Raw genomic sequence first — 16,029 nt, forward strand, 5'->3', positions numbered from 1 at the left:
ACGTGTCACACGTCACATGTTATGTGACGTGTCACACGTCACATGTTATGTGACATGTCATCCACTCTCTTTTCCCATTTATTTACTTATAGAGAGGAAAAATAAATAAAGGGTTGATTTGGTAAAGTTTTGTGAAGACGTAAAACTTGGGAATTGATTTGGAAAAAGAAGAATGTTATATGTGGGGTTAACAAGAGAAAATTCGTTTAGTCAAGTTTTAAATTGTGTTTCTGAAAAATAAATAACCGAAAAGTGTTTCTACAAAGTAAAAATGTAAAAAAAAAAAACTCTTGGGATTAGGCTCTATGGTGGTAGCAACCTAGTAGTAGTAAACACCGCAATAGTGATTTAGCGACTCTCGTAGGTCACTAAGGTACTGTTTGGTAAATGAGTTGGCCTATACACTGTAGTTGATGTAGATTGATATGAAAAAAAGTAAGAATGTTTGGTATAAAAAAATGGTATGGAAAAGTGAAAAAGTTTTATTTTGTAGTAATTTTTTTATTTGAATAATAATAAAAAAATGAATGATGTGATATAAAAAGTGAAAAAATTAGAATATTTTGATATTGAGTTTTTTGAAAAATGGTGATGAATAGTAATAAAGGAAACCCCAACTCATTTACCAAACAAAACCTAGAATGGTTTTGGTGGCCACCAAATAGGCACTTTTGGCAGAAATTGTTCGGGTGCCAACCATATTTGGCAGCCACCACAGGATTGCTAAATATCAAAACTTTTTTTTTTTTTTAAGGAAACTTCACAAAGGATCCCTGAATTACTATGCGTTTGAAAATACTCTCCAAATTTCAAAAACTTTTAATTTCACCACTCAAACTTTCAATTTGATACAATTTATTCTCTTCCGTCAATTTTTTCCTTTAAACCCTAACGGAAACCCCTAAAAAGATCAAATTACACTTTGATTTTTTTTGTTTAAAAAAAATGAAGAAAAAACCCAACCGTGGGTCACCTTATGATTTTTTTTTTTTTTTTTTTTTTTTTTAAATTTGAAATTTGAAATTAAGGATAAATTTGATTTTTTTTTTTTTTGAAAAAACAGTAGTATAATGGTCATTTTATCACTTTTAAACTAACAGAAGGTACATTGCATCAAATTAAAAGTTCAAGGGGTGAAATTGAGAGTTTAATTTTGAAATTTAAGAAGGTCTTCTCAAAACGTCGGGTAGGTTAAGAGTTTAAAGTGAAGTTTTCTATTATTATTATTATTATTATTATTATTATGTAACAAGGACCATCCAAACACCTGAAAAAAAAAAAAAATTTGAGGGTGGGGCCACATCTAGAGTAGCTAAACAAAATAATTTTTAATAACTGGTATGGTTTATATATATGACACTATAATTGCAGATCACGTGTATATATATATCATTTGGAATAATATTAGTCAACTTAAATGTATAGGAAAGAAATTTGATCTCTCTCTCTCTCGCCATATTCACGAATCACGCAGTTTGAATATTTCCTTTCATAGTCGATCATGACACCCTAACCCTACTTCTACTCCATTAACTTTTCTTTGACGCGCGTCTTCCTATCCTGGAGAGACTATAGGCAAAAGAGAGACTACGTATTAGCATTGAACAATAAATGGAGAGATATTTGAGAGAGAACTTCGACGTGGAGCCCAAGAGGCCGTCCGATGAAGCCATTAGGAGATGGAGATTGGCCGTCTCCGTCGTCAAGAATCCCCGTCGCAGGTTCCGCATGGTCGCCGATCTCGCAAAGCGCGCCGAAACCGAAAGAAAGCGTCGGGAGCTCCAGGTTTTCAGTGCCTCTCTCTCTCTCTCTGTGCTTGAAACGATCAATATCATTCTGTTATATTGCAAATTCTGTTTTAGATCATGAACGATCGATATAGCAGGTTTTTTTTAACGTGCCTATTGTTTGTTTGGTTGCTGGGAAAAAAGTTAATGCAAATGAAAGGAAAGGAAATATATTTTTCATTGTTTATGTGGTTTTGGTTATTATTATTATTATTTTTTAATGCTCTAAATCTTTATATTGAATTGTTACAATGGGTTTAGATGAGTGATGGTTTTTGTTTATCTGCAAAAAAAAAAAAAAAAAAAAAAAAATTACAGTAGATTTCTTGTGGATTGATCGGATAGGTTTTCAAATGCCTTCATATCAACCAATGACGCGCTTACATGCAATTTCTGCTCATTTTCTTGGATTCAACGCTCTGTGTTTGATATCTGCTTTGAACGTGGAAAAGTCAGAGTCAAATTTTTCTGAAAAAATGAAAAAATCATTCACAACTAACAGAAAATACAACGGTTCGTCATTTGGTTTTTCTAGTGTTTTCTTGATGCTATATGAAGATAATCATGACTATTCCTGATGACTTTGGGGTGGTGTACGTGACCACTTCCTTACCGTTCGAGAGATGATTGGCCACCCATAAAAGAGACTTGACAATTATTTTTAGGTTGGCGCATCATGCATGCGCATTGAATACAAAAAGATTTGGTGGCTAGCTAGGTCAAATGGCGTAGTCTTCAAAGTTTATTGGCTATATATTCACGTACGGGCATTGATTTGCTTCAGGTTGGTTCCTTGTAGATGTGTTTTATAGTTATAAGCCAAGTTGAGCAGCCTCCATGGAGGCTTCTCAACTTAATTGGCTTATAAATAATTTTTCTACCATCGACTAGAGGCTTCCATGACCAATATTAGAATAGGTTCATTAGAATCGTTCTTCTTCAAAGGGGGAGTCTTAAAGTTGTTTTTGATTTCTTATTTGGCGTCCTCGAACTTTATATATATTTTTTAATTTCCCAAATTTGAATATAATTTTTAAAAGAGTAATGATATTTTTTACACCTATTTCATACCAAATGATATGGCGAGTTTTAAGTGATTGACCCTTTTGATTTTTTAAGTGGCTGGCATGAGAAGCTACTTAAAATACGTCACATCAACTGTGTGTAAAATAGGTGTAATAAATAAGTGTGAAAGAGCGTTACTCTTGCCAAAATTTCTTGCGTCTTAAATGGGCAAATGGAGTGACAAAGAGGAATTGCTTCTTGTCAAAGCAACCTAATTCGTTGGTTCTTGTTGTAAATTAGTTATCTACGTAGACTTTATGACAAATAGAATAAATCCTAGTGTGAAATGTATTTTTTTTTCTTCCTTTTGGTAAGGTTTAAGTAATTTCTTGGTGATGGTGGTATTCAGCAAATTTGCTATAGTTGACAAATAATTGGAATCTAGTCCTAGGAATTTTTGTTCCTTTTCTCATTATAGAATGATACTCAAAAAAGAAGAGATATTATATCATGACCAAGCATTTACTCCTAATAATTTGGGAGCGAGAAATAACTTTTCTTCATCTTTTTCTTCTAATTATCAGAACAAATTAAGCAGGTAATTCCTTTGATAATTATGGTTTTTGTGATTTTTGGCCTACGGAAATGGGAGAGGCCGTATACAGCTATACATAATAATATATTGATATGATTTCTATATATAAAAAGAAAAACGAAAAAACAAAGATAAGATCTCTCAATCATTTATAATGTCAATTTGTTTTCATGTTGTCACGTTTTGAAAACATTATCTTTCGATTCTTTAACGGAAAAATTACAAACAAATGCACAAAACTTTCCTAATGAAGTCATCATCTACAACAGTTGACCAGCTCAGGTGTCCTGTTTGAGTAGACTGTTACGCGGTTGTCATACAATTGGGATAACAGAGCAATGAATATCTGCTTTTAGTTTTTTTTTTTTTTTACAAGCTCTTACTGATCCAAAGCCTAGTTTTCACTGTCATGTTATCTTATGATTATATGATATTCGTATAACAGTTTATTAAATAGTATTATACTCTGTGTTTCAGGAGTCCTGAACACGGGGGCGGGGCAGTTGATATTTATTTATAAATTGTGCAGTGAATTGGACGCCATAGTGGCCAAGTTGGCGACGACCACAAATATCTTGTTTTGAGTCTTTGTTTACACGTAGTGTTTCCCCCACTCATACGTTTCCGTAATTGGTGCCCATTTTCTTCTTTGCTTTCATAATGCCGCGTCCAAGACTTCATCTATGCATGTGCCTGAAAAATCTTCTTTCTGACCACCGACCAACTTTCTTAAACTCTCTTGACAATGACGAATGCATTTTATAAACATTTTGGATATATAATACTTGCTTTGCTCAAGGCCAGCAAAGCAACAGGACACCTTTGAATGCATGCTTGAACATTTACCTATATATGGGGCTCACCAAAGCCCATAGGTGATAAATACATAAAATTAACATTGAGAATAGCTGAACTTTTATGTATTTATCTTGCGTATGAACTTTCAGAGAGTGTTTTGTTGGTTCATTGTTTTTTATAAACATAATGAGTTATGCCAAAAGCATCTCTAGAACCACAAGATATAAGACTCTGGAGCTATGATGATTCAGATACAGAGGATTGCTGTGACAGTTAAGAACACATTCTAGACCATATGCATTTTGTAGCTTAAAAAAGTTTCTGCATACCGTTGTACTTTAGAAAATATGGAGGCAGTGGCTCCTTTGTGTTTAATGTGGTGTATTTGGAGAGAGCGAAACTCAAGGAGCTTTGAAGATTGTAAGTATGGATTGTTATAGATGGAGAAAGTGGCATGAAATAACTTGCCAGAATCTAATTTTTTTAAGTTTTTGGAATTCTGTTCTTCTTTTTGCTATAATGTAGGGGTGTGTTGTATACTTCATGTCTGCTAGGGTTGCACCCCAATGTTCTTTGAATGAATATAAGTTACTTATAAATTTTTTTAAAAAAAGTTTCTGCATAATCCCAAATGCCGCATTATTTACATTGATTTGCTATAGCCTTGGCATGCTCTCATTATGCTGTTACTACTTGTGGCCAGGAAAAGATACGAGTAGCTATATGCGTAAACAAGGCTGCATTGCACTTCATTGGCGGCATTGACAGCACTATTACATGTACGAGTATTTGTAACTTCTGATTTATCCAAACGTCTATTTCCTTCCTTCAATCACATGTTTTTTTTTTTACCTTATGCAGCTGGGAAGCAAGCTTCTTACAGGCTCTCTAAAGAGGTTAGGGAAGCTGGATTTGGCATTGAACCTGATGAACTAGTATCCATCGTTGGTCCCCATGATGCCAAAAGATTGGAGCATCATGGAGGAGTTGAAGGATTAGCAAGAGACCTCTCTGTGTCTTTGAAGGATGGTGTTGTTTCTAGTGACATACCCGTCAGGCAAAATATTTATGGTTTAAACAGATATGTGGAGAAACCTTCCAGAAGTTTTTGGATGTTTGTCTGGGAAGCCCTACAAGATTTAACTCTACTTATCCTCATTGTTTGTGCTGTCATTTCGATAGGTGTTGGAATTGCCACTGAAGGTTGGCCAAAGGGTTTGTACGATGGGTTAGGAATTTTACTCTGCATACTCCTAGTAGTACTGGTCACTGCAATCAGTGACTACAAGCAGTCTTTGCAATTCAAGAAATTGGATAAGGAGAAGAAAAATATAATTGTTCAAGTCACCAGAGATGGGTGCAGACAGAAGGTTTCAGTCTATGATTTGGTGGTTGGAGATGTTGTTCATCTATCAATTGGAGATCAAGTTCCCGCCGACGGCGTTTTCGTATCGGGCTATAGCTTATCGATTGATGAATCGAGTTTGTCGGGGGAGAGTGAGCCAGTGGATGTAGCCGAAGGCAGGCCTTTTCTTCTGTCAGGAACAAAAGTGCAAGATGGGTCTGGTAAAATGCTTGTGACATCAGTTGGTATGAGGACTGAATGGGGAAGATTGATGGTTACTCTGAGTGAAGGGGGAGAAGATGAGACACCACTTCAGGTGAAGCTTAATGGAGTGGCAACCATTATTGGGAAGATTGGTTTGGGTTTTGCAGTGCTAACATTTTTTGTTCTGACTGCAAGGTTTTTAGTGGAGAAGGCACTTCACAATATGATCACAGACTGGTCTGCAAGTGATGCAATGAAGATTCTCAATTACTTTGCTATTTCAGTGACTATACTAGTTGTTGCAGTTCCGGAGGGATTGCCTCTTGCAGTGACTCTAAGTCTTGCCTTTGCAATGAAAAAACTGATGAGTGATATGGCACTTGTAAGGCATCTCTCTGCATGTGAAACAATGGGTTCTGCTAGTTGCATTTGCACTGATAAAACAGGAACGTTGACCACAAATCATATGGTTGTGAACAAAATATGGATCTGTGGAAAAAGTATGCAGATAAGTAAAGGGAATGAGGATGTGCTAAAGACCTCAGTCTCTGAAAGAGTATTTAACCACCTTCTGCAGTCGATTTTTCTGAATACTAGCTCGGAGGTAGTCAAAGGGAAGGACTTAAAGCAAAACATCATAGGTACCGTTAAATCACAACTTATACCAAAAGCTTAACATTATAAGAATCGATAAATTTAATAATTTAATTTATATTCTAACACTCACCCTTAATTAATAAGGCCAACACATGAAATATTTAATTGAGAAATTCGAATTCAAGACCTCTATTCTGATACTATGTTAAATTATCAATTATCATAAAAGTTTAAGCTTATAGAAAGATACAAATTTAATCATTTAATTTATATTCTACCAGGGACTCCAACAGAGACCGCACTTATGGAATTTGGGTTGCTATTGGGAGGTGATTTTAATGGTTATCGCGAGGATTATAAGATAGTAAAGGTTGAGCCTTTCAATTCAATCAAAAAGAAGATGTCTGTTCTTGTGGCTCTTCCTGGTGGCGGCGGCGGCTTTCGAGCGTTCTGCAAAGGTGCATCAGAAATAATTTTAAAAACGTGTGATAAGATTATTAATGCTGATGGGGAAGCCATTCCTTTGTCTGAAGAACAGAGAAAGAACATCACAGATGTCATAAATGGCTTTGCTTGTGAAGCTCTCAGAACTCTATGCATAGCCTTCAGGGATATAAAGGACTCTTCCAACCTGGATAGCATACCTGATGATGGTTATACATTAATAGTTGTTATTGGAATTAAGGATCCTGTTCGCCCGGGGGTAAAGGAAGCCGTTAAGACTTGTTTAGCCGCCGGGATTACCGTGCGGATGGTCACCGGTGATAATATTAATACTGCTAAAGCCATAGCTAAAGAATGTGGTATCTTGACAGAAGATGGTCTGGCAATAGAAGGGCCTGAATTCCGCAGCAAGAGCCCACATGAGATGAAGGAGTTGATTCCAAAACTACAGGTTTCACAGTTGCTTAATTAATGAACATTCTTAAATGCTAATTAGCAGAAGTTCATTCTAAAATTGCTTGTTTTATGTATGCAGGTAATGGCTAGATCACTGCCTTTGGATAAGCACACCCTGGTAACCCAGTTGAGGACTGTGTATAAAGAAGTTGTGGCAGTGACTGGTGATGGGACCAATGATGCTCCTGCATTGCATGAGGCTGACATTGGACTTGCCATGGGCATAGCAGGAACAGAGGTTTGTTACAGATGTTAAATGATGTCTAGTGTTTGTTTTTTTGGTTTTCTGTTTCAATGAAGATGTTAAATGATGTCTTATAGCCTATTGGCAGCCTTGGAAGTGAATCTCTTGTGGAAATAGTGTTCTCTTGTCTGATGTTTCATTTAGAGGGTCCAGTATTTCAATCTATCATTATTGATTTGATGGACAGGTGATATAAAAATTCACTTTTTGACACTATTTTCATCCATGTTTTCCTAGTGGAGGTCTAACTGAAATATCCTTTTCGCTGTAAACAATGTGCATATGTCACATGCATAAGAAAATGTGCATGCTCTTTGTTATTATTGTTAGCTGAAGAATTAACCAAGTTGCATTTGTTGCAGGTGGCAAAAGAAAATGCTGATGTTATCATAATGGATGATAACTTTAGCACTATAGTGAATGTTGCCAGATGGGGTCGTGCAGTTTATATTAACATTCAAAAGTTTGTGCAGTTCCAGTTAACAGTTAATGTCGTTGCTCTCATGCTCAACTTCATCTGTGCATGCATCTCAGGTGAGTCCATCAATGGTGCCAACCATTTAGTAGGGTTGGCAATTTGTGGTATGACTCATGACCCAACACACGACACGTGACAATTTTTGACACGACTCGCAAATTCGGCACGAAGCTAATACAAAATTAGCAGGTTTAGGTTTAGGGGTCTTAACCATTTAATTAAAGGCGTCAGACTATGGTGGTTGACTTATATAGTCTTCCAGCCCTATCTCGACACGATCCGAACCAGAGACGCGAACACGAATTGCAACCCGGCTCTTAGGCATTCAACTTTCTCTTTTCATTTGGTACTCCTTTGTCTTCTTTAGTGCAGATGACTAATAATCTTGTGAATTAACTTGAAGGCACTGCTCCTCTTACAACCGTACAAATGCTTTGGGTAAACTTAATCATGGACACTCTTGGAGCATTGGCACTGGCTACAGAACCTCCACATGATGGGCTGATGAAAAGACCCCCAATTGGGAGGAATACAAAATTCATCACTAGGATCATGTGGAGGAATATTATCGCTCACAGCATCTATCAAATTCTTGTTCTTTTGATTCTCAAATTTGAAGGGAAGCGTCTTCTTAAGCTCTCTGGCTCAGATGCTAATTCCATTCTCAATACAGTCATATTCAATTCCTTTGTGTTTTGCCAGGTATAGAGTTTTTTCATCTTCTAATGAAGCACATGTATTGCACCATCTGGAGCACATATTACACAATTCTGTTTTGAAATTTTTGTTGTTGCTAGATTTAGAGTTGATTTGGCATGCAATTTCGCAGTTAAAAATTGCGTTTTTAAGTAAAATTATGGAAAGTGTCTCGTTTGAAAGTGCGTTTTTAAAAAATGTCAGTTTGAAAATGTAAAGCAAGGAGGTGCGTTTTTAAAAACACATGTTTTTAAAGATCGAATTGCGATTTTATTAAACGCTTAACTACATTTTTAAAAATTGCGTTTTCAAATTGCATGTTTTAAAATGCGATTTTAAAACCGTAAAGCGGAACGGACTCTTGCTTTTCCTTTTGCATGTCTTCATAGCTTCAGATTCTGATTACTCATGCAGGAAGAGATCCATCCTAGACTTGAAAATTGTACCATTTATTGTTCCTTGTTTGCTTATTCTTAAATTTGTTGTTGCAATTAGTTAACTTGGCCTTTCTATATATTGCCTTAATGTCTTTAATCAATAATCCAAGGATGAAATCAGGAAAAAAAGAAAAAGAAAAAATTGAAAGAAGTCCGTCTTATAGGGCCAAAGGATTGAGGTCTCTTGCAATTTACGGAGATCCCTCTCTTTGTGAGGGGTAGTTGGACAACCCGAAACCTCCCCCTTGAGGTGGCATACCATCCCTTCAAAGTAAAAAACGATGGTCGGCCTTCCCATTGAGTGGCCAACTACCTCAAAGGGTGTTCCGACCGCCTAGAATGACTTACTTTGTGTTTTTATTTTCTTTAAAGGTTCATGTGGCGAGATCTAAACCATTCATTTTGAATGCACGGCTTATTTCTTAAGAATTGCAGGCCCTGGATTGAGTAAAAACGATTAAACATCTACTTTCAAGGAACATTAGTGTCTTAAAGTCGCACAACATGTTCTCTGACCACAGAGTTGAAACTGTTAATTCTGATCAAACAGTGACTTGTCTTCTTTTTGATTCTGTATTTCAGGTATTCAATGAGATAAACAGCCGTGATATGGAGAAGATAAATGTTTTCAGAGGAATGTTTGACAGTTGGGTTTTCCTGATTGTCATGGTCTCCACAGTAGGTTTCCAAATCATAATAGTGGAATTTTTAGGCACTTTTGCAAACACGGTGCCACTTAGCTGGGAATTGTGGTTAACCAGTGTCCTAATTGGAGCTGCAAGTTTAGTTGTTGCTGTCATTATAAAATGCATTCCTGTTGGACCAACCCAGAACACTGCTGAGCATCATGATGGCTATGAACCACTCCCCGATGGTCCAGAGCTGGCATGAAAGACTATGATGGATGTTTGTGAAGTATCCAATTCTAAAAATCATATCTCAGGTGAATTCATTTATATTCTATCGAATAAATGGAGGATTCCAATAAAGGTCAATGGTGAGCTCTTCTTGAACCAAGAGCCTTCCACAAATTTTGCAGGAACAAAGTGTTAAGATTCTTCTACAGTCTCTCCTTATTTGTTATTTTCAACTATTTGGTCTCTCAGTTGCATATCCAGTACTCATATAAAGTTTAGCTAAGAATGTAGTTTGGAGTGAGAAACTTAACACTTGAGGGTTGATTTGAAACTTCTTCTTTTTTTGGCAATTTTGATATATATTCAATTCATTGAGTTCTTGGGTGGAAATTGATTTGTGGAGTGATACATACAGGATTATTATTATTATTATTTAAGTAATCGAAATTCATTAAAACTCAAAAGGGCGCAGCTGGTAAAATTTGCAATTAATTCAATGCATCTAGATTTGTCCATCTTCCATGGGGCAGTAGCACTCCAATTCTCCAAAAAATAAAAAATAAAAAGGGTTCAATTGTCTTTTTCTCCTTAAACTGCCATTTATTTAGAAATTGCCCCCATGAATTACTACCTCTCACATTCAACCTCCTTGAACCACCAATTTTCCTACCCAAAAAAAAAAAAAAAAAAAAAGCCCTGCCATTTGTTAAAATTGTTAAAAGGATGTAAAATGATGAAAACGTTTTAAGTTTTGAAATTACATTTACTTAAATACCCTATTCGTTTTTTCAGTTTTAGTTTTTTTTTTTCTTTAGTTTTTTTTTTTTTGCATTTTTATTTGAGGGTATTTGCGTCCTTTTATGTCTAAAAAATGCATATTCCATCTAATTTAATGACGATCTTGACTAATGAAAGATTTTTTTTTGGGCTAAGGAATAATAATTTATGATGGTTGAGTGTGACGGGTGTCCATTCAACGGCGCAATGTGTAAATGAATGATAGTTTAGGAGGGGAAGGTTAACCAAAAATTTCTACAAATGGGCATAAAGATGACAATTAGTTGATGTCATAAAAATCATCTGCAGCAGTTCATCCTGCAGAAGCTTTAAGTCTACCTAGGATATAAACACAATGTTATGTAGTATTACATTCTACATATGCAAAATCTTCAAGAAATTCAAATGTTTACAGAGAGGCATTATCCCTACAACAGTGTCAACTATCAGGGTTCGGGTTCGGGTTCGGCATGCTTTCTGACAAAAAGCTTCCCTATATCTTCCGTAACAACATTGCTCCTGGAAAAATCAATAGAAATAATCATCAGCTATGGTACTTTTCTCGATTAAAATTGAATGACCACAGCCTAGTTTAAGCTTGTGGGTACAAAAGAATACTACAAAATGCTAGTATATCCAATCGAAACCGAAATCAGGGCCCTTCAAACAGAATCATTAGAACTAAATTTTAAAAATGAAGGCATTGTTTATGGAGGTCAGGGACAAATACATCAAATGCCTAGTAAACCCTGCAACCATAAAGCAAAAAATTACTTAACCTCACAACAAAAAAACGTTGAAGTCTTTAGACATTGCTTTCAAGCACCTATCTGCAATTGATTTACTGATCTATAAGCAGTAATGCGATTTAGGAAGCACATGATAAACAAAAGGGTTCAATGTAATACCATTTTCATGGCTGGGAAGGCTGATTATATATATAGTTTGGCAGGTTTATGCAGAGAGTTATTGGCAACTTGAAAACTACTACCAATATGGAACAGGTAGTATAAGGAGGGGTAGAGAGAATAATCAGAAGAACAAGTAGTATACGCAGGGGTAGAGAGACTAATGAGAAAGTTTGGGGGGGGGGGGGGGGGAGGGGGAGGGGAGTTGGATATTGGGTAGATGGACTACCAATATTAAGAGAATATATTATAAATGTGCTCATAGGCACTAAATCCCGCATTGGTTCTTTACTAGGCGAGATTGGACTTTATGGACTCCACAATTGTAACTTGACCATTTATTTTAGAGATATGGCGCAATCAAGGGTAGCACTTTTCCTGGATTATGACAAATAGTATCAAAGCAATCTAATAACACCATGTGGCACATAGAACCATAATCACCAGGTAGTGATTAAGAGAGAGGATAATCACCAGGTAGTTTCCAGGCACATAGAACAATAATCCAAAAGCAACAAGCTTTAAGAAAGTAAAATCTGAATAAATCATACAAGGCCTCCGGGATATTTTGTGATGCTCTCAAATGTCATGAATGAAAATTAAATCTATAGAGTCGATACTAACTAGTTGATACAAGGGCTAGAGGTTTTCTTCTATTTGCTACCCATCCAGAGAATGAAAATTCTCTTCAAAAATAGCGGGACTTTGTCTCACAAAACCAGCAGACGAGGGCTGACACAGCACCAAACTAGCCAACTTCATCAAAGAAGCAGGAATCTATGCTCTCATTCAACTAGCTACCTATTTCTTTCTAGCCTAAGTTCTCAAAACAGTCTTAGATTAGCAGAGTGCATCGGTTCCTATCTGAGATGGAAATGTAGAAGTGGTTGTAGAAGCTAACACTCAGTGAAGGTGCCAGCACGTTTAATATTTCCATGAGTTCTACCTTGGAAGATCACCTCGCCACATTTAACATTTTTATGGTTAACATGTTTCTTATAAGGTGAATACATCTATAAATAAATCTGAGCTTGTAACTCATGCTTCAAAACAGTAAGGCATGTGGCTTACCTTGATCTGGTGCCCTTACAAGGTTGAATTTTGTCTACAAAACAATTAGTCAGGTTGAATAATTGGGAAATGGAAAATATACGCTGCTGCATAATTCCTCGATTCAAACAGAGGACCAGTACCTGATGGAACTCTTTGAATTGGAGAGAATTCAACTCACTAGTAACTAAGTAACTAAGCAACAGACTTGCAACTAGAAAAATTACCACAATACTTGGTTCAATTGAGAAAATGATGAAAGAAGGAAATACCTCTAAAAACTGATCCCAAACCAGAGGAACTTAGTACAATGTAAAAGCAAGGGTTTCTCAGCTGAAACTCTGATGAAACAGAAGTCTGAACTCTGAAGAGTTAACACAACTCGCTTCGCTAAAATATTTGTAATGGTTGATTTTTAATGTAATAGGATCATACAACCCTAATGCTATGCACTTGACCAAACAAAAAAAAAAGTATCAATGAGGTATAGATATGATATAGCAAACTCCATCATAATATGTCATTATGATGGAGTTTGATTACGACCTTACTTGAACAGGATCTGTTCTATAGGCTTACTTATCAAAAAAAAAAAAATTCAAAATCAATGCATCAGCAGGAAGCAACACTTAGGTAATGTACACCCTTCTGGCACTTCAATCTAGAGCCATCTGTATTCAAGCTTCATGTCATTTAATCATTCAAACCCAATATGAGAGAAAGGAAATTAACCTAAATTGAACAACCAAATATAAGCATTCACGGTGAGCACACACCAGCACACAGGTGCACGCATTGTGTGTGCACGTATAAAGTACATATATATACACCAAACTTAGTAGCCATATATTTTCCAGATTTCTTAGGATAACTTTACAGTAGAGTTACCCCTCAACATTTACTCCCTATAGAATATTTTAAGTTTGTCCTTATTTCATTGCGTCTAACAAATTATTAAACAGTGTGATACAAAATCTGAACCATTTAATTTAAAAATAATAATTTGAACTTTAATAAGAAATTACCTTAAAAAATATAGAGAACCCTAAACTGCCAGGTTACCAATGGATATGTCAAAATATTACTAACTGACCTTCCACTAAGCTGAGGCGGAACTAGCACACCACGAACAGTATCTGGAATATTCCTGGAATGAGGTAAGGTCCCTCTTGGAACCTTTCTTCTGGGAAGAAGAGCGGAAGCTGACCCGTTTGAGTCTCTCTTGCGCGATGCATTTTCAGCCATGGCGGCAGCAACCCGAGAGGAGTGATCACTACTATTCAACAGACTGGATGACATAGCAGGTGAGTTCAAGAGAAAGGAAGCATCTGGAAGTCTCCCGATTGGCTGCTCTGATGACTCCACAGAAGTGCTTTGTGGTTGCTGATTTGATGGTGTCAATGATACCCTAAATGCAGCGAATTAATGGGAAAAGTGAGTTTAAAGACTAACAAAATTCCAAACCATGGTCTAATCCCAAAACCCAAAAGCTCAAGCGAATAAGTTTAGCTCATGAATGTTATATCACCTACTCACTTTTGTCATTATTACTTGAGATTCCATGGCACGAGAAAAAAAAAAAAAATCTTCTTTCCATTTTCTTACAATACAAGCACTTCAATTGCGAAACCGAAAATCCAAAATAATTTTTTCATTATCCATTAATGTTCTCATTACCCTAAATGCAGAGAATCAATAGTAAACTCGAGTTTAAATATTAATAAAATTCAAAATCATGGTCTAAACTAAAAACCCAAAACCTAATGCTAACGGGTTGTGCTCAGGCAAAAAAAAAAAAATTCAAAATCATCTTTTTCGTTTTCTTACATTATCTTACCAACCAAACAGAGCAGAACAGAGAAAAGGAAAAACCTTCATCGCTACAAAATAAGTACTTCAATTACGAAACCCAAAACTATCAATTTCAAAACCAAAAAACAAACTTTTTCATTATGCATCAATTTGAACACATAGAACCCAATAATAAGATAAGAAATGGAGAGAATGAGGGATTACTGATTCTGAGGAGAAACAGGAAGCTGAGGATTGTCGTTTGGAGCTTCTTCTGGGTCGTTTTGGTGGTCTTCGCCGGACTCCGATACGTCGTCGTCTGAGGACGAAGCGTAGTCTACCAGAGACATCTCTCTCGCTCCCTCTGAACTCCTCTTCCTCTCTGATTAACGCTCTCTCTGCCTGCCTTTCTGCCATACCAGAAATGGACAGTTTTGTCACTTCACCAAGCGACGTCGTTCCATTGTACATAACATTTAGTTTCCCATAATGACAAAAGAAAAGGTTAAATGAGAAATAGTATCCCTGGAGCTGACCAAATTATTTCAATTATTAATGTTAATGAAGTGATTGAGAATTTATAGTTAAATAGTAATTTAAGAACAAGTTTTCTTCTAAATTGGAATGAAAAAAAAAAACATGTATCGAAAATGCATGTTTAATAGATTGAATTGAAAGAAAACTTTATCCGTAATTTAATGTAGTTTTATCACCGAAGAGATGTTGGTTACCAAAAAGTATGAGAAAAAAAAGTTGGATAAACTATAGGGTATATAAGTATTAGTATCATAGATTTATATTCTCGAGATTATTTTAGAGTAATAATATAGTAAAATTCTTAAATCTTGACTATTATTTTTGAATGATTTAGATTTTGTTAACTTAACGTTTCAAAATTTACCATTTCTAGACTCTAGAGAATCCTTCATTTTCTTCATAATCAACTTAAAGATTGGCTTACTTGCCATTAGATATGTAATGGTGGAAGGTCTTAATAATGTTATTTTTGGGTGTAACACTCAAGATGTTGTTTTTGTTTTATGAAGCCCCCTAGCTCCTAAATCATATCCATGTATGATGTTTTCACAAAGTTCATCGCAGTGCTAACTGACCTACGCATAATTTATCTAAATAAATCAATTATACTATTGAAGTTAATGTATTCTCATTTTGTCCTTCTCCGCCGCAATGATTGTACTTCCCATTAGTGACATCAAACCCCTAGCCTATTTCCTTTATATATATATTTTTCTATTTTTTATGTTTGTTATTTCATTTTGGTTTGTTTGAGGTTGTATTCTCCGAAGAAAGAAAACTTAGTAGATTCAATATTTATGAAGTTCCCATGTTGAAATTACTTCACAAGAAGCTGGACTGAATATACAAGTTTTTGACATCTCCCTTAATGTGAAACAAAGAACTCTAGAGCTTTTAACTCTTACTTGGTAGGTGAAGCTCTAACTCACTTTTGAGCAAAGCACCATTTTTTCAATCAAAGTATCCTGCTGTGGGGTTCACAATTTTACCTGGGGATTTGGTAATTTTACAGTTGACATTGCT

At 35.8% G+C, this 16,029-nt stretch overlaps 2 protein-coding genes across 2 annotated transcripts; one reads left to right on the forward strand and one right to left on the reverse strand.

Annotated features, from left to right (window-relative positions):
• Nucleotides 1-1,464: 1,464 nt before the first annotated feature.
• Nucleotides 1,465-10,319, forward strand: LOC132186438 (calcium-transporting ATPase 4, plasma membrane-type). Its single transcript, XM_088513052.1, has 8 exons — nucleotides 1,465-1,785; nucleotides 4,889-4,970; nucleotides 5,047-6,375; nucleotides 6,613-7,226; nucleotides 7,311-7,469; nucleotides 7,838-8,009; nucleotides 8,357-8,655; nucleotides 9,669-10,319. Exons 1-8 carry the CDS (start codon nucleotides 1,612-1,614, stop codon nucleotides 9,975-9,977), a joined length of 3,138 nt encoding a protein of 1,045 aa, XP_088369178.1. The 5' UTR covers nucleotides 1,465-1,611; the 3' UTR covers nucleotides 9,978-10,319.
• A 663-nt stretch (nucleotides 10,320-10,982) lies between these two features.
• On the reverse strand, nucleotides 10,983-14,873 carry LOC132189224 (uncharacterized). Its single transcript, XM_059603849.2, has 3 exons — nucleotides 14,695-14,873; nucleotides 13,772-14,086; nucleotides 10,983-11,239 (listed from the first exon to the last, which is right to left on the reverse strand). Exons 1-3 carry the CDS (start codon nucleotides 14,817-14,819, stop codon nucleotides 11,167-11,169), a joined length of 513 nt encoding a protein of 170 aa, XP_059459832.2. The 5' UTR covers nucleotides 14,820-14,873; the 3' UTR covers nucleotides 10,983-11,166.
• Nucleotides 14,874-16,029: the final 1,156 nt, after the last annotated feature.

This window comes from Corylus avellana, chromosome 2 (genome assembly GCF_965113065.1).
Source record: "Corylus avellana chromosome 2, dhCorAvel1.hap1.2, whole genome shotgun sequence".
Classification (NCBI taxonomy): domain Eukaryota; kingdom Viridiplantae; phylum Streptophyta; class Magnoliopsida; order Fagales; family Betulaceae; genus Corylus; species Corylus avellana.